Raw genomic sequence first — 18,609 nt, 5'->3', positions numbered from 1 at the left:
TTCTGATGGAACCAAGTAGAAACGCTATCTGATTCATCAGTGCCAGAATTACAACTCCAGATTCACCTACTGTTTGAACCACTAGTGTTGTGACTAATAAACAGCATGATATGGTTGTATATTTAACCGATATTTAATGTCTAATTTTCTAACACAACTAATTTAGGATGTTTGTAAGGTGCCTATGATGCCTGTGATGCAATGATGTATATGCTGTTGCTTAATTCTAGCTAGAATACCCAGCAATTTTGTGACGCGTGAAAAGCTGGAAGGAAAAGAGCTCCAGGATGTTCTGGCTGTATGCCACATGCAGAAAGCTGATGTAAATTTGTAGGACTCTTTATAAATAATTAAGCACATGTAGTTATTCATGTTTTGAAGTGTAGATGCCAAACAGAAGTACTGCTGCTTATCAGAAACTGATAAAATGTTGGTAGCTAACATGGCAGCTTGTTGTTCATGGTGGATGAGAAGGAACTTAGATTATGATACTAATGCTAGAAACAAACAGGCTTGACTGGCTGTATAATTGGGTTTTAATATCACTTTCTCAACACTGTTTACCAGAATGAAACTAAAGCTTTCATGGAAATAACCTCGTATGCTGAAGACATTAAAAGCAATGTTTTGACTTCTTGAGAATTTTAAAGCCTTGGCGATGTTTTAAAACTAGTTTAGTATCTTGGCTTATGTTTCTTGAAGAGCGGGGATGGAGCTCCACATTTTGAGTTAAGATTTCTGATACAATAACCATTTGGATGACCAGAACCTTAATTTTTTACTTTTCATTTTTTTGTAGGGGGGAGTAACTGTAGACTTATTCAATTAATCTTGGGCAGAAAATAGTGCAACTGCCTTTTTTTGTCTATCCAGTTCATTGCTAACTATGTAGAAGTCTGGAACAGAGAATTTATGCGCAGTTTGGGATGTGCATCCTCTAAAATGCTACTTTCTATAAAGAAATCTGGATTTTTACTATGTCTTTTCACAGAAATTTAAACTTTCAACTGTTGCAAGGTGTCTTTCAGCATCTGGTGTGAATAAGTTGTAGTAGCTGTTGCCATATTTTAGCAATGGGGCTTTAAAACACAGCAAATGGTGACTGCTTAGAAGGATTCATCTGCCAGTCTTCTGTAACAGGGGCGTGTCCTCAGTGTCAGGTACATTGGTGGTAAACCAAAAGTGGGTAAACTTCTCAAACATGAGGAAATAGATGTTCTTCAAGGTTTATCTGGGCAAATTCCTATTTACAGCATCATACCACTGTGTTTATAGCCCAGGATGTTACGTGTACATTACTACAGTTCATCAGTGTTGTGCAGCTGATGACTATCAGGAAAAGTATTTGGAATGCAAATACAATTATCAGAGTCTGGTTTCAAAGAACTTACACCATTTTGCTATGACAATAAGGAATTGCTTTTTGTTAAAGCTGTAAGTTCTGAAGCTCCTTTAACAGTCACAAAAGAGCATTTGTCTCCTCAGCTCTGTTTCTGCAGTGCGTCCAAGGGGGAGGAGGATTTGCAATTGAAACATTTTACACAACTCTAATTAGAAACAGAATTACGGGAATGGTGGCTGTCATTTGTACATCCAGAGTCTTCCCATAAATAACAGTTGTGTTTCCAAAGAATGCTGGAATATATCCTAATACAGACTGCTTGGCTTGACCTGTGGAGGCTTCCAGGACTTGGAGAAAACTGCTCAAAATTTTAAAACAGCCGCCTGTGTAGTGAGGTCAGCACACACCTTCAAGGCAGTCCTTAAGCTACTTGGCATCTACTATGTCTAAAGTAAAACACCCAAACCCCTATTCTTTCCAAAAAGTAAAAGTTGTTGCTGCTGTGTAACTAGCATGAGCACATCCCATGACTACACTTTTTTTTTTGTGGAAGAAGATGTCAGAAGTGACTCAGGGACCGCTTTGTATCTAGGACAGCTGGCAGCACCGCATACAGACCTCTCCCTCTTTCTCTCTTGCACTGCTGCCCTTTCCAAACTTCACAGACAGCTCAAAAGAGAAATCCAGTAAAAATAAGATGTCTGCTTGTAAGAGCTGAATTCATTCCAACTGGTGCTGACTTGGTAGCGCACTCTGTATTGAGAAAGCAGACTTTGTGTCTGGGTGGCAGCAGATGCCGAAGGGAAAGGTTTTCTTTTTACTGCTCTCAACAAAACCTGCTTGCTTCAGGAGATTGTCTTTAGCTAATCTTGGTATGCAGTGCATCTGCACAGCCCTGCACAGGACTTGCTCCTGGAAGCTTTCAAAAAGAGCTACTGGCATCTCATTTTTATACACCCAGGAGCAGAAAAGAACCTTGTCAGAAAAGCTCATAGGAGAGCCTGCATACTAAACTTTAAAAAAAAAGTAATTTAAGTTTTTGAGGAGTATGTAATATACTGGTATTTCAGAGGAGCTTTGCAGAGAGGATGGATTATTTGCATGGGTTGCCTCATCCTTGAATCTGACACAGTTTGGGTGTGATGTGCTACTTGTGTGAAGGAGTGGGCAAAGACCTCTCTCAGAAATTTAACTTCTAGACATGGGTCTGAAATGCTGTAGGGAGTCAGGCCAAAAGGATAGGTAGGACAAAATGTATTGGTCAAAATTGCAGTGGCTGTTGTCAACTTCACCCTTAGCAGGTCATCTCCTGGGCTTCTCTTCGTCTGTGCGGGGCTTGTAGCAAGTTCCTCCAATCTTGCAGAGGATTTTGGTGCCAGTCTCCTGCTTTCCCCAGTGCTAAACTTACAGATTTACTATTCTTTTCTAACAAGCAGCAAGACTGATCTAGGCTGCCAGGATGTGTGTGGCTGGGGCACTTCGGTTGGATGTGGAGCACTTATGTGAAGCACTAAGCTGATGCAGAGCTGCCCACAACTGCAAGAGCCGTAAGGGCCCAGAGATTGTTCCCATGGACACCATGGCTGAGCTGCACCTCTCTCAACAGCTCTGCTATAATTAATAAGGAATGTGATTGGGTGACGTGTCTGACAGCTAAGTTAGAAAGAGAAAGTTGGTTTGGTTTTGGGGGGTTTCCCCCCTTTTTCCAATGCTAGTGGGCATTGGGTGAATTAGAAATATTTCCCTATTCTGATATTTCAGGGAAACATAAAGAAGCTAGGATGCTACTTTCCATTCAACACTTAATTGCCCTTAGGACTCAAGGCAAGGAGATTTTCCAGTGGTAAACAGCCTTTCTAAAACACAATTAGCATTAATTAACATCCATGCTGGGAATTTAATCAGAAGCAGCAGATTAGTTCTGTTTTCTGAAACGTTTCTTCTCCCCTCGGATATGGTTGTTCTTTGACAAGCTGGAAACTTGTCTTCCCAGCAAGGAGCTTGTCCTGGGGCTTACATTCCCCAGAGCTGCCACACGAACCTCATTCGCACATCAAAGACTTTGTAGAGAAATAGAAAAGAACCTTTCTGATGGATCAGATGCTACAGGCTTCCCCAATAATGACACCATTAAATTTGTGCTACAACCAAGTGACTTAACAGCTTTCCCTTTGCGTGTTTTTACTTACTCTATTCACAATTAGAGTGTTTTGTTTGTATGGGTCACTGAATTGGATTCCGTAAGGGAAGATATTTCAGAGCTATGTCATATAGGTTGAAAGCCTAGTAAAAGCAATTAAAAAAAAAAACCCAACCAAAAAAAGGGGATACCTAGTATAAGTGTAAAAATAGTAGGTAAAAAGAACCCCCCAGTGTTTTTTCTCCAAACTGGTTGAAGGATTATTTGTGGGTTAAATCACTTTGGTCATTTGCTGTTTGTTTAGTAGCTAGACAGCAAGATTGAGTTCTGTTTACTTGCTAGAACAAGCTCCAGCGTTGCAATAGAAGCACTACAGAAAAATGTAAGATAATATGAAAAGCTCTGCTGTATAAATGTGCACATATACAGACACACAGACATACACACACAACTGAGTACTGTGGTCAGTTTTGGGCCCCTGGCTACTGAAAAGACATTGAGGTGCGATGGCTGGTGAGGGGACTGATGAGAGGACTGGAGAATAAATGTCATGAGGAATGGCTGAGGGAACAGGGGTTGTTTAGTCTGGAGAAGGGGAGACTGAGGCTTGCTCTCTACAAGTACCGTAAAGGAGGTTGTGGAGGTTTTCTTCCTGGTGACAAGTGATAGGACAAGAGGAAATGGCATCAAGCAGGGCAGGGTTAGATTGGATATTGGGAAAAACTTCACAGAGAGGGTTGGTAGGCATTGGAAGGGCTGCCCAGGGAAGTGGTGGAGTCTCCATTCCTTGAGGTATTTAAAAGGCAATTAGATGTGGTGCTGAGGGATGTGGTTTAGTGGAGGTTGGCAGGTTAGGATGATGTTTGGACTTGATGATCTAAAGGATCCCTTCCAACCAAGAAAATTCTGTGATTCTATAATGTGTGTTTGTGTGTGACACAAACATACACATACACACACCCTGCATGCCCACACACACATCCCCCACTCACCGTGAAAATGTAAAAACTTGAAATTGCTCGTCCAGTGCAGGAGGGATATGATTCCTGTCTAGCAAAGCTACTATCTCTTGTTGATTTTTGCTTTGTTTGCTTTATATACAACCATTGATTAACTGGCAGAATGTTTGGGGGGATTAAATTTTTTTAAAAAAAATGTTACTTATTAGCCTATTTTCCTTAGTTTGGGACTATCCTGACTAAAACCAAGCTACAGTTAAATGCTCTATGGACTTCTACCATTTGTGATGAGAAAGAAGGCTTTGTTGGAATCTGGTTGGCAATTAAAGTTAGGGAATTTTAAGCGCTTTAAGCTGAGCAGATTTTAGTAGGCATGCTTGTAGGGTGTTTGGTATGTTTGGGTTCTGGTATTTGTTTTCCTGGTACCATGCCCATTGATTTGTGGCAAAGGACTGTACTGGGGTTAAGTTGTATAGATTGTAAATAATGTATGTTACATTTAGAGGGTTGGAAGGTGGTGTACCTGTTAGGAGTTTTTTTCTTTGTTTTCAAGTTTATCATAATTGTTCCTTTTTTTCCAGAAGTTTGGTGTCAATCAGTCCAAGCCAGAATTTACAGTGGATCTCAAAGGCGCATTGATTGACTGGGCCACAAAGGACAAATCCAGCAAAAAGAATGTTATTGAGGTGAATTATTTTATTTAAATGCAGAATTACATGTACTTTAATGACCCTAAACTTAAATGTTATAAAAGTTTTCTATGTTTCTTCCTGCTCAAATGTAGATGCATTTTTAGTAACTGGAAGAGAGAAATTCCATGTTTAATATGTCTATATGGGATATGGTTTTAAACTTTAAGCTGACTACTGGTTTTGCTAATATATGTTCTTGAATGGCTATATAATATCTAAAAAATATGCCTGGGAGAAGTATGCTTGATTTAGATAATTTTGCTTTTGAATTCTAGTGTACTTATCTATTCTGATATCTGGGTTTGTTTCTTTCAAGCTTAAAACCCGCCAAGGAACGGAGCTCTTAATTCAATCTGATAATGACATCTTTATTAATGAATGGTATAAAGTTCTTAACTATACCATCAACAATCAGGTATGTCTTTGAATTGTGGAGGCTTTGTTTTCAAGGTAATGCTGCTTAGTAAAATAATCGATGTAATGACTCGCAGTGTTTCACGTATGTCTTCATTTCCTGATTTACTTGACCAAACAAGTGAAATATTAATAGTGGCAAAGGAAGAAGGGTGGTCTCTGGATGAGGAACCAGGAGATGTGGGCTGGCCTTCAGATCAGAAATGAGCTTCCTTTTGTGGCCAAATACTTATTCTGTCTCAGTGACCTGAAAGATTCTGGTAGAGAAGGGAGTAAAGAGGAGAGGACGGACAAGGGAGTGCTTCATGAGCACACATTAATCAGCATTTGATAGTGCTGTTCACTTAAGGTTACACTAACTTGCAAATTTAAAATACTCTATTATCTCTTCTAAGCAGACAGCGTAATGCCAACTATTTAGTCATCAGAAAAGTGACCAAACATTTGCTTTTGATATTGGCAAACATGATTTACCATCTTTGAATTCAGAAGGAGCTGGAGGAGATCTTAGAGAAAATACTCCTTTCCTATCAAGCTGACTTCACTTGTATTCTTAGCTTTTATTGTTATGGGCCTGGCTGCTGCCCGTAAGATGTGTTTGGATGTCAGTCAGTGGGCTGCATTTCTCTTAGCTCTGATAGTGCTTCCCACCCAAACACAGTCGGCTAATACGGATGGTGTAGTTTCTTTCTGAGCGCTCATGGTTTGGGCTCCTCATCTTCTGCTGTCTCCTGGTATGACAATGTCTTGAACCAGGCAAGGCAGTCACTCAGCAATACCCTTCTCCTGTCTGCCCCATGTAAGGCAGCTGGGACCACTTCTTCCCTGCAGAGATAGAAGTGCAGATGGAAAGGCTGGAGATGCTGAGATGAGAGGGAGGTGTTGCATTGAGGAAGTGAATGGTGTTATAGGGAGAGTTTATCAGCACTCTGAGGAAGTGGTGGTGTGTTACTGTGGTGAGCTGGTAGCCAAGAAACCTAAGATTACAAGGGAAGATTTAAAAAAAGGACATTAATAGACTGCCTGATAATTTGGAGCACTGACATTTTGGGTACAAAAATCCATCAGACCTGAAGCAAACTTTTCATTTTGGGAAATTTATGGTAGTAGCAGCTGTGAGTCTCTTTCCCAGGACACAGGTGCTAGTTCTAGGTGATGAGATCTTCTCCAAAGAAGGGTACAGGTTAGATTCTGTTCTCTGCTCTTTCAGGCTGCTGTTGTGGCAATATGCTGTACAAGACGAATAACAGTCTGGAGGAATCCTTAGCAGGGAGATCAGTATATTCAACTGTCCAATTATTATTTGATGTGTAATAAGGCTATCTAAAGCTTTGAAGAGCAGCAAAGAATGAGGGTGTTTAAAGCTAACACCTACCCCTTAAGTTAAAGTGCAGCTTTTTCAATGAAGTCATGCTCCTGCTCATTCAGTGCTCTGGAGTACACAAGCTTGCCTTAATTATAAAATACCCTTCCTTATAATAAATACACTGTAGTCAGACATTTGTAATTGCATAGAGTTCAAGCTTACTTTAGTAGAAGTGAAGTAAGCAATGGGTGGTTTTGGAAGGGAGTATGTTCCACTGAGACCAGAAGAAGTTTCTTCTATTTTCTGGTATGTCTGAAGTGATATATGTAAAGTAAGTATGAGGCTGCAGTTAGGCAGCACAGCAGACTCTGGTATCTGCCTCCACTCTACAAGATGATCTATGTTTTCACTTGACTGTTTAATGAGGATACACTGAAAGAGCAGTAACATGGGAGAAGAATTTTAGGTGCTGGTATATTTACTTTTTCAGGGTGAATTTAGTGTATGTTTTGACAATGTCGAAATTTTCCAACTGGTAGTTCTGTTTTCTATTAAAAAGAATTTAATTACAGACATCAGAAATAGGGTAAGTGCTCTAGAAATGGTTTTTAGACCCTTTAAATCAGGTGCTGCTGTAGCTGACCATGGTCGTGTTTGTCTACTGGATTTGGAAAAAATCCACTACATTATAGGGGGGAAAAATGTATATTGTAAAACTGTCTACTGGAGATGTGTTTAAGGCTATGTTCAGTCAATTGGCAAACTGATCACTGTCTACCTTCTTTAATAGGTAGTGGAGTCTGATGAAGCGTTAGAAGATGAGGTACCGGATTCCCCTGGGGTGGAAAAACAAGACAAAGAAAAAGAGAAAGAGAGTAAAGACTCTAAGAAACTTCGTTGTGAGTTGAAAGTTTTCCATAAATTGATTTTAGTGGTTTTTATTTTTTGCACCTTCAGTTTTACATGTGGATAGAGAAAAGAACTCAGAAGGGCAGCTAGAAATGGAGCAATTCAAGTTTGGGAACAGGCTTTTATATAGTTTGTTCTATGTCTGGGTGTCAGTTAATGGATTTTCTTCCATGTTCTATTAATGATACTTATTAAAAAAAAAAAAAAGAGAGAAAAGACAAAAGCAAAAATTAAGTACCAGATGCCTTTAGCTCTTGCTGTATGCCATATGAAAAAGAGCAGACAATAGGCAGTGGTGGAATAGATTATTTTCAAGGTGTTGTCAAATGCACAGGGGGTTTTCTCTGACTTTTATAATTACTTTTGAATAAGAATCCTTTCGTCCTTTTACTTGTTCAAAATGGATTAGAATTGCTTTACTTGTTTTTTGCCTGTGGTACAGCATATGTAAATTTGCACTATTAACTTTAACAGCAGTTTTGCTAAGTTGCTAATGATGTTATATTGGCTCATTTAGGGAAGCTAAGCCTAGTTAATTGCACCTTCAGAATTTTAGAGCTAAATTTCTTTTAGCCGTAGACATTTCTTCCTATGCACATAAATGTATTAATCAGACGGACCATTTTTTGTCTTTTACTTGCTTTGATGTAATTTGCAAGAAAGTATTTATTTCTTTCAAACTAATTAACTTAATGAAAGGCAGTACAGGTTTTGAAGCTCCTGTGTTTTTAAGAATTCCACATCAATTCCATAGGTAAGTTACCATTTAGTTAGCTTCACAGGCAACAACTGGCTTTACAAAGCTTTTTGTGACAGGCTTTGTCTGGGTGGTTTGAAAAATGGATGCTGTTTACAAGGAGTTCCAAAAAATTAAGGAAAAAATTGTAAATTTGAATGGGCCTTTTATGTGTCTTTGAGCTTAATATTTTTGGGTTTTTCACATGTTGGTTCCCTGGCAGATAGATGCAGTGTTGGTTCTGTGGATATTCATGCTAAATGCATTTCTCTTTCAGCAGTGAAAGCACCTAGCAATATAGATTCCACAGATCAGAAAAAGACCAAAACAAAGCTCAAGAAGTTCCTCACACGGCGCCCTACATTACAAGCTGTTCGTGAAAAAGGCTACATTAAGGGTAAATGAACCTTTTTAACAAAGGAAATAATTTGAAAAGCTGACTTTAGTAGTTCATGTGTAAAATGGGGTTGAAATGGTCTGGTTTTAAAGTAAAACGTGTATATAGCTGGTTTGTCAGGAGTCTTGGATGTATAGTGGAACTGGTGATTGATTGTCGTCCTGAGCACTGCTTCTAGCCACTAGACCTCACGGAGGATGCCCTCTTCTTTAGCTCAATACAGCTCATTACTGGCAAAACCATGGTGAAAATTACAGGCCCAGGGCCCCGTTTGGACTTGAAAGGCTTCTTAGCTAGCGAGTCCATTTGACATGCTGTTCTGAGCTGGAAACCACAGGTAGCTGGTAATCATTTGTGCATACAGAGTAAAGAAAAGCCCTTTGGGTACAAAGCTGAGTGCACGTGCTCATCCATTTTAGTCCAAGTGGAACCAGACAATCATGTGCCATCCCAAAAGAAATGAAATATGTAGGCAAACTGGGATAAGGCTGATGGAATCATAAATTTAACATCTTTTTCCCTAACCTCTTTTGAATGTAAAGTTTTTAATTGTTTCACAATGAGTCTTACAGATATTGAATCAAACTTACAAAAGAACTGATTTCCATTTGTCACTTTTTGTAGAAACTTTGAGAGAACAGTATTTGCACAGGTCTAAGTTAATGTGTTTGTGTAAATTATTGATTTGGTACTCACTGTAAAACTTCATTTATTTATTTGTTTGTATGCTTTAGCTGGACTTTTAGGTGGTGGTGCTCTACTAGGGTCTAAATAGCATATGGGTAGGCAAAATCAGACCAATCCCTACTGTGATTTGCTTAACTACATACCTTACCAGGTGTGCTTCTGTTGCATGTGGTATTTGGTAGATTTTTGTACCTGCAAATATAATTTAACTGTAAATTATGGAATTTTTATTTGGGACAAGGGAGGCTTTATTTTCAGGCTTTGACGTTTTGCTCTGCTTTACAGCTTAGTATTCATGTCATGGCTCAGTGACATAACTTCTGACATTAGCAACAGTGAATGCTAAGCCAAGTTTAATTTGTACACATGCGTGCTGATGATTGGATTTTTAATAAAGACATTGAGGAATGAAGAGTTTGTTTTTATTTAAAAGCATGGTGTAAATTTTAAAAGTTGGATCTGTGCTGTACAGTTTTACATGTACTGTATGAATAAAAACGACACAAGTCTTTATTTAAAAGCCCAGTGTACTTTTGTGGCTGCTACAGAACATGCTTAGTAAATGGAAAAACTTGGCAAACCCAGTATGAGCAGAAAAGATAATTGAAAGTTCTGGGGGGGGTGGAAAGCAAAGACTTTGAAACAGCATGCACTAAGCAGAGAAATAACTGCTAGCTTTGTTACATGGAGAAACAAACATGTAAAAGTTACTTTAAGATGAGAAAAAAAAAACGATTTCTGTCTATTATTATGTATGATTTCTGGCAATTATTAAACTCAAAGGTAATTGTAGCAAATCAGTTTGGTACATGCTAGTATTGTCTTGTGCTACCTAATCTGCTTGCTTTACCTGCTACAGCTGCATGCTAGCCTGGCTTTCTGCTGCGTGGGCTTTTCCAATCCCTTGATTCTGCTTACACCGCCGGCTGCCTGCGTCGCGGCAGCAGGACTGAGGTGTTTTGGGTCACTGGCCGCCTATGCATACAGCTGGTAATGCCATTGTATGCCGGGTTTCGTACCGTGGGGTTGCTCTGGTGTGCTCTGTGGGCTTTCCAAAGCAGTGGTCGGATGCAAGTGTTGTTAACCCATCTACTCAAATACTAAATGGGAAAGATGGGCTAGATGCTATGCATGATGCAGAGGCAAGAGCACTTCCTTTCTTGCATAAGCTCTGAAGTAAGACTTGCTAGATACTGCAAAGATGGCCACTTGCATACCTTATTTAACAGATTTAAAGAGAAATGAACAAACAAAACCTTTTATTTCAATTAAGAGTGTGAGCTTTGTCTCTTTAACTCAGTTTCAGTCATCTGACCGGGGCAGCCCTCTGCTGTTTGGGCACCCTTGATGAAAACAAAAGAAATGGGACTCAGATTTAACCTGAACAAGAGAAATTAACGTATTGCTGAAATACACTGAGACATTGCAAGAATATGTTCTGTGCCCAAGCTGATTTTCCTTTTTCCTCCAGTTTATGATGGAAGACACTTCCCTGGCTTGTGTAGTCTTCAAAACAAGACTCAATTACCTTTGCCAGTAAATCTAGAGCCCAGCCTTGCAGCCAGATTGGCTGTGCCTATTCATACTTGCATCTGTTCAGACCTCTGTGACATAAAGTTCTCTCATTTACAAATAATGTCAGAACTTTATGTTAGAAGGTAAAATCTCTGTGTTAAAGTAAATTAATGTGATGCTGGGTTAAACAGTAGGTACAATGAAAGATGAAATTGTACAGGTTTTTTTCCCAAGCAATACCAAAAGCTTTCACTTTGGTAAAAGTTTATTCTCTCTGTTCAGACTACTAACAGACATCACAAAAAATGTATTTTGAACTCAGAACAGGAGTGTAACAGGACTTTGGAATCCATTAAACTTTTCATTACAGTAATGGCTATGTGGCTCTTACAGGTATCTCCTGAGGCATTAAAGTGATTTCAGTAGCACAGGTTCCTTACTCAGAGACTCACGTGTTTGTAACTGCTGACACTCTTTCTTACTGGGAGCTTTTTCTTGCTGGGAGCTGCTGCGAGTTCTTTTAAAAACTTCCCTATTTTCACCCTAATACTGCAGCAATTGTATCCAGTAGTCTTTGCCCTTTGTAGAGGTTTCTTTTAACCTGAACTAGTTCTGTCACTTGAGTCCTGTTCCACTGTAAATCAGTCTCTTTACTTGGTTCCAGATCAAGTGTTTGGTTCCAATCTCACCAGCTTGTGTCAAAGAGAAAACAGCACGGTGCCAAAGTTCGTGAAGCTGTGCATTGAGCATGTTGAGGAACATGGTATGGTTGAAGTTTTTTGTTTCCCAATCTCTCTTGCTCACCACACTATCTGATTTCCAACATTTTAATCCTTAAAATGCTGTAGATTTATTTGGGAAAAATAATCTTAAAACTTGTATATGTAGTTAGCAATGGGTTTTCAAGTCTGGGGAAAGGTAGGTGGGATCCCAAATGGGGAGAGGGGAGGAAATCTTATATGAGAAATTGATCTGCTTCAATGTATTTCAAACTGAGGAGAGGGCAGGACGGCCTCCTGGCAGCAAGGGATCACAAGATGTAATAGAAGAGTTCAGCCCCACGAGTTTCTTATTTCAGATGAAAAGAGAGAGACTGTCAAAGCGCAGCCATTCATTTTTGGAAGGTTTAAGCATGCTAATAATTGTTTATATTAAAAATCCTTGAAACAGACTTCTAGGGAAGAGTTGCGTTCTCGCTCTGTGCACACACTGATGGCCGAAGACAAGCCTGTGGGTCTGATGCCCTTCAGCCAGTTACACCAACTGCTATGTGAAGTTTTATGCAATTCTGGAGACTATCACTGTCCACATGCTGACTCAATTTTTGTTTGCTTTCATTGAAAACAAGTCTCTCTTAGCTAATAACTAAGAAAATTGTATGTTTGAAAGTAATGTGACATTCTGGGCTGTCTGATGTAAAGGACATCTTCACGTTTTTGTTGAAAATACCTTGGTTGTGACTCCTGACTTGGCTGTAGTCTGTGCTGGTTTTCTTGCTTGTTTCTTGCTGCTGTCATTGCCCTGTCTCTTGGAAAAGATGACTGAGAGGGGATTATGGAATCTCCATAATCATCATTCAAATATATACCAGTCTGTTTATCTGAGAACACTCTCTTGAGAATCAGGGTAAGTGTTACAGGGAATACTACATGTGAATTTTAAGGCATCTTAAGGCATCTTCCTCTTTCTCAATGCTGCTGTCTTATGGCCTGGGAGGGAAAAAATAACTGCTTCTGTTGCCTTACTTGTTTGACAAACTGCCACCTTGCTTCTAATAGCAGGCTCGATTCTGTTTGCGTTCTGCAGTTTGTGAGAAAGGGGTTATTTTGCCTTGTCCTTTTTTTTCCTTTTTATTTCTTTTTTTATTTTAAAGACAGGACTGCAGTGAAGATAGTGGTGAAGTTTTCCTTTTTTAAATACCTGAGGGGAAGCTGACAGAACTGAACAGCTTTTTTTCCCCCACTTCTCCAACTCTTCTTCCTACTGCCAATAAACTTCAAATCAGTTCTTTCTGTAAAGGAATGACTAGTGGATTATGGGGAAAAGGGATATGTCAGATGGTGCTGGTAACTGTGCTGTGTTGCATCAGACAACTCCTTGAGGAGCTACAGGGACTTGCAGGTATTCTGGCAACACTCACCCCCTCAGTGGCACTGACTCACATGCTGCATTCAAGTGGCATTTCAGTTAAATTCTTTACCTCCTAATCACTCCTGAGTAACTGCAGTAGCAAACACAGAGACACAGTTTTCTTCTTTTCTCATTGAGTGTGCAGTGCTGTAAAATCAAGGGCTACCCATTTTAGTTTTGTAGGCTGTTGGGCAGTGATGAGTGTGCATGCATGTCATTCCTCCTCCATCCAAACCTGGTTACTTGACAACTTTGAGATGCTCCCTATGCATGACTTGATTTAACTTTTCTTAACCATACATTAAAAAACTGAACATCCACTTGGTTCTTGCATGTTGGACTCTGATATGTTTCCTATCACCCACCAAGGGCATCTTAAATGAGACATGTTCTTACTGGGGAAAGTCAGAGCTGGTGGCTCATTACAGCTGTTATACTGCATAGGAAGTTTTAGAAATAACTTTGAGCTTGAGGCTACCAAACCTGGGTCAGCAACCTAAACCTCCTCGGGTATGCCCTGCCCATCAAAAAAGCTAGTTGAACTTTTTTGTAGTTGAACCAAGTGTTCTTGGTTACAAGGTGGGATTCTTTTGGTTTTAATTTGACTGAGTGGACTGATAAAGAAGCAGCCTAATGATTGCAGCATTCATATGCATGTAAGGTATTAAAATGGATTTATCCTTTTGTTTTAGGCTTAGACATTGATGGCTTATACCGAGTCAGTGGCAATCTTGCAGTGATACAGAAGCTAAGATTTGCAGTCAATCATGGTAAGCTACTTCAGCTGTATTACAACTCTGTGTATTTTCAGATTGAAGTTCACAGAAAGCTCAGCAAAGTAAAATCAGTGTATAATTGCAGACTTTCATGAGAAATGATTGTCATCTTCAAAGTAAAATGGCTTTGGAATTACCTAGTTTTGGCCATCTCTCTCTGTAGCAACTGAGTTTTTGTGTCCTCTTGTACACTGCTGCGACTCTATCCCAGCCCAGAATGGGCTGCAGTGGCACTGCTTTCAAAGCAGTAAGTACAGAAGAGTAGTTAAGTTTATTTAAAACAAAAAAAACCCCAAACAAGTGGGGTTTTTACAGTTAAATTATTAACACTCTTCATTTTTCTCTCTTAGATGAGAAACTAGACTTGAATGACAGCAAATGGGAAGACATACATGTCATCACGGGGGCGCTGAAGATGTTTTTCAGAGAGTTGCCAGAGCCACTGTTCACTTACAATCACTTCAACGACTTCGTCAATGCAATTAGTAAGTCTGGGAAACACCTGTGTGCTTTTCCCTGTAAGTTCCCCCCGATATGTGCAGTTCCTGTAGTTATTTTGGGGGGTGGAAGGGACGCTGTGGCAGCGGCGGCGGGCGGGGCGTGGCTGGACGTGCCTGGCAGTGCCGCACGCCCGGCCAGGAGGTGGCACCGTCTTCTCTCCTATTGGCCCTGCGATCCACCGCTTGTGCTCCCCGCCTGCTGCATCCCGTGTTTGAAACAGAAACACTCACTTGTTTGTTTCTACATCTCAACCTTTTGCAGAGCAAGAACCAAGGCAGCGTGTCCATGCTGTTAAAGACTTAATCAAGCAGTTGCCAAAACCAAACCAGGACACTATGCAGGTACTCTTTAGACACCTGAAGAGGTAAGTGGCAGGTAGAAGAAAAGGCTTTGTATTGCTGATCCTCTTTAAAGCTAAACAGTCTGATTAAAAACGTTAGCTGGACTCTTCCCGGTGCTTTTTTCTGGGCTAAATTGGACTCGATGGAAACAAAGTGTCAGTCTGTATGTACACAAGCTCACAGAGCACCAGACTTCAGACAGCATGTGTCATAGTTGTGATGTTTACTGCCAAATCCTTATGGTCGAGAGACTGTGAGAGGATCAGGAACAGCACCTCAAACAAACCTCTTCCATAGGGAGGGGAGTCACAGCAGTTGTATGTGCTAGCAACAACTACTTGTTAAATAAATACTGTGATTAGTCATTTGCTTTGGACTCTGTCTTTTTCCTGCCATCCTACCACTCTGACACTGATAAGTCTGTGTGTGTATTTTTTTTCTCAGAGTTGTCGAAAATGGAGAAAAGAACCGGATGACCTATCAAAGTGTAGCAATAGTTTTTGGTCCAACCTTATTAAAACCAGAGAAAGAGACTGGTAACATAGCAGTCCACACAGTGTACCAGAATCAGATTGTAGAATTAATTCTGCTGGAATTGAATTCCATCTTTGGACGCTGACGTTTGTCTTGGAGTAGAAACTGGAAGTGATGGGCTGGCAGCAGTACTCCATCAGAAGGAAAATCTCTCGCTGGACTCGATGTATTATGTTTGTGGACCAAGCAGCAACTTGTTTTTTGCACTTTTGGGAAGGGGAGAAACAGGAGAATTATTTGACCACTTTAATGCGAATTAAAGACAACACTTTGGATTTTTTTGGAAAAGTTCAATGTAAAAAGTGAATTGAAAAGTTTATAGTTTGCCTTTTTTAAAGCAGCGCTGGAAAAATGTAATATAGGTTTATACACTGGATTTCTTGGAGAGTAAAGCTATTAGGCTCAAACTGGATAATCTGGAATTTGATCTTAAAATTCTTCCACTTGATAAAGAAAAGTCCTACCAACTGGTATGGAAAAATTCAGTGGAGTTACATCTTAAGCTTGTGTACTACAACCTAGTCAGATCTGTATGATATTTTTCCAAGGGGTTTCTGCATGCAGTGACTGTCTTAAACTTGTGCTAACAAACAGTTTGGTTTATTTAAATCTAATTCCTCACTTGAAATCTGCTGTCCATTCCTCTGTCCGTGCCCCCCCGCCCCCTTTTTTTTTTTTTTTCTCCCTTGCTTATATTTTCTTCCTTTTTTTCTCCCCCAGCAACCTCTCTGGAACTTCTTAGTTGCTTTGTAGATCAGCACACTATTTCAAACACTGAATTTGTAAGAATATCCAGCAATGGATATTTGTCTTGTGGCATAATAGCAGTAATATTTAATAAACATGTTCATTTTTTCAGGGTATTTCCCGAGCTAAGTTTTGTGTTAAACTGATTTGAAGCTAAAACCCTACGTGAATACCAACTGTGTAACACTGTATTGAGTTCTTGGTATGATGCTGTGGTCGTGGAAGTTTCTCGATGTAAATACAGGCTGTGCTTTTCATTCCTGTATATAATTCAGTTCCAGTGTAGTTTAAGAACACTTTAGTCACACATTTCTAATCATGGGTAGATTAGCTACGGTAGCATAATGTTTCCAGTGGATGTCTGGGTTTCAGCAGGGAAACAGGTTTCGGGGAGGGAGGGGGGACCTAACTGTGTGCACTTTTAGATGTTAATTACATTTGCGGGCAAATAACTGTAATGCAAATGGTACTGGAGAAATACTGAGTGTGCTTGCTAAATCGTTAATGCACTACAAGAGGAGCCTCTTAGGTTATTTAATATGTACAGGATACATTAGAAAAAATGTATGATGAATTCTAACATCTATAAATAGGGAAACTCACGTTTTGATAGATAGCTGTTTGATGGAATCCATGATGCTAAATTTGAGATTTTCTTTTTACATTAATGTAGAATAACTTGTAAAATTGGTTTTGAAAGATTTTGTTACAGGGAGCATGGACTGCAGAAGATTTTTTTTAAAGGTATTTTTCTAGACTAACTGCTGTACCTGACATATTTGTTATGTCTAACCTGAATAAAGAAACCAGCTAGTTCTGTTAGAGTTTGCCATTCCTGCTTCAGCCAACACAAACCCCCTTCGAGCAGTCAGACCGGCGTAGCTCTCCGCTTAGCATGGGTACTACTTCTGGCAGAGAGTTGTCATGCTGGATTAAAAGACAAACGCTTACTTGATAACCTGACAGTTAGGAACTTCCCAGTCCCTTTCTTTAACAGCTTAGATTCTGAAGTAAGGTTCAGAGAGGTCAGAAGGAATTTCTGGATGCAAATTTTTGCAGTCTTTAAAACATACCCCAACTTACTTGGAACCTGCTGTACAGAAAGCAGCTACACTGGGGAAGCAGTTGTATTTCGTGGTTGATCTGTTGTAAGCCTTTAACAGCACAGCCCTGGCTTACAGCAAAGGGAGATGTGTGCCGAAGCACCGTCATCACATGAACGCCAAGAGAATTTCGTGAGGGTGGGACTTGCATGCAAAGTTTTCAGAGATAAGAGAGAAGATGAGTTACCTTGTGGCTTTCGCACCATCTTCTTGTGGTAATGGTGAAGTCTTGTGGTTTGTTGCAAAGCGACCTGGGTGAGAATTGTGATCTCAGCGCTGTGTCGTCAGCCTCCCAGCAGGCTGTCGATCCAGAGAGGTGCCGAGTGGCAGGTGTGCCCTGAGCTACTAGAAAATACCAACCAAGTTGAAATCTGTTGCTGTAAAATAAAAAATTCCCTCTGCTAAATGAGAGGGCTTACCCACAGGTCACCTCTTCTGTACGAGTGTTACACTTTTTGAAGAAAGAATGCCTTTTTAAAGCAATTTGATAAGGAGGATGTCACACTTTTCCTTGTATTCCCCAGAAATAAAGCGTTTTGCTATTACAATATGAGGTATGGTTTTGTGCAGTGAAGTTGTCTTATGTTTTCATGTACTTACTGAAGGGGGAGGGGAGAGTATTGCTTTCAGTTGAAAGAGCTGTAGCTAAATGCTTCGAAGCATCCAGGAAGCGGAGGCTGTCCAAGCCAACGGTCTGTGTGTCCTGACCAACTTGGAGCTGTGTATGTGGGCACACTGGGTTTCTTTGCTGCTTGCAATACCTGGTCTTGTTCCTACAATTTGCTTCCTATTAAAAAATCAAAGCCAGATTTTTTGCACAAACACAACAGGGGAAAAGCTATTTGTATTAGAGGAAACATAATTAAATGTATGTATTCTTCAGTTTGGGCTTTAAATCAGATTTGGTTCTGGCTTAAAACCAATTTAAATTTAACCAAGTTAATTTTTTGCAGCCATCCCTACTCCAGGATACAGCAGGTTCAATGTTTCGTGTCGGTGCCAGTTGGAATTTTGTTCCAGCACTTAGAGCTGTGCTCAGCTCTGTAGAGCAGCGATGCTGCGGTGGTACCAGCAGCTCTCGGATGCGCTTGGTCTTGCCAGTACCGGTTTTCTTCACTTCAAAGCTAGAGAGGAAAGTGAACACACACTCACACAAAGGCAAACACAGTCATTCCATGTAAGCTGTATTTTTAATATCAGAGTCAGATATAAATAAAGCTTCCTGCGTAGGTGATGCTTGCTGCCCAGGCTTTCTTCCCCTCCCTCACAGAACGCCAGGTTAAATTCCCCTTGTGCTGACCCCCTTGTACCCTGGCAAGCGAATCCTCGACTCGACTCGCAGTGTGGGAGAGGGGGCAGTTTCTAGGTAATACAGGAGCA

The 18,609-nt window shown here is 40.2% G+C and overlaps 1 protein-coding gene across 3 annotated transcripts in view; it reads left to right on the top strand.

Moving 5' to 3' along the window:
* Nucleotides 1-16,250, top strand: part of ARHGAP12 (Rho GTPase activating protein 12) — a gene marked incomplete at its 5' end in the record, with an annotated part of 69,858 nt that extends 53,608 nt beyond the window's left edge. For all 3 annotated transcript variants that reach the window (XM_084260165.1, XM_084260163.1, XM_084260164.1), the window contains 9 exons: nt 5,026-5,127; nt 5,450-5,548; nt 7,644-7,752; nt 8,779-8,895; nt 11,762-11,860; nt 13,920-13,997; nt 14,354-14,488; nt 14,766-14,868; nt 15,290-16,250. In XM_084260165.1, the coding sequence (XP_084116291.1) occupies nt 5,026-5,127; nt 5,450-5,548; nt 7,644-7,752; nt 8,779-8,895; nt 11,762-11,860; nt 13,920-13,997; nt 14,354-14,488; nt 14,766-14,868; nt 15,290-15,464 (1,017 nt within the window). In that variant the 3' untranslated portion in view covers nt 15,465-16,250. The remainder of the gene's footprint in view (nt 1-5,025; nt 5,128-5,449; nt 5,549-7,643; nt 7,753-8,778; nt 8,896-11,761; nt 11,861-13,919; nt 13,998-14,353; nt 14,489-14,765; nt 14,869-15,289) is intronic.
* Between the last annotated feature and the right edge of the window lie 2,359 nt (nt 16,251-18,609).

This window comes from Gallinula chloropus, assembly GCF_964237585.1.
Source record: "Gallinula chloropus genome assembly, chromosome: 2".
NCBI classification, from domain to species: Eukaryota; Metazoa; Chordata; class Aves; order Gruiformes; family Rallidae; genus Gallinula; species Gallinula chloropus.
Note: the sequence above shows the minus strand (reverse complement) of the source record. Positions and strands in the feature narration are given on the sequence as shown.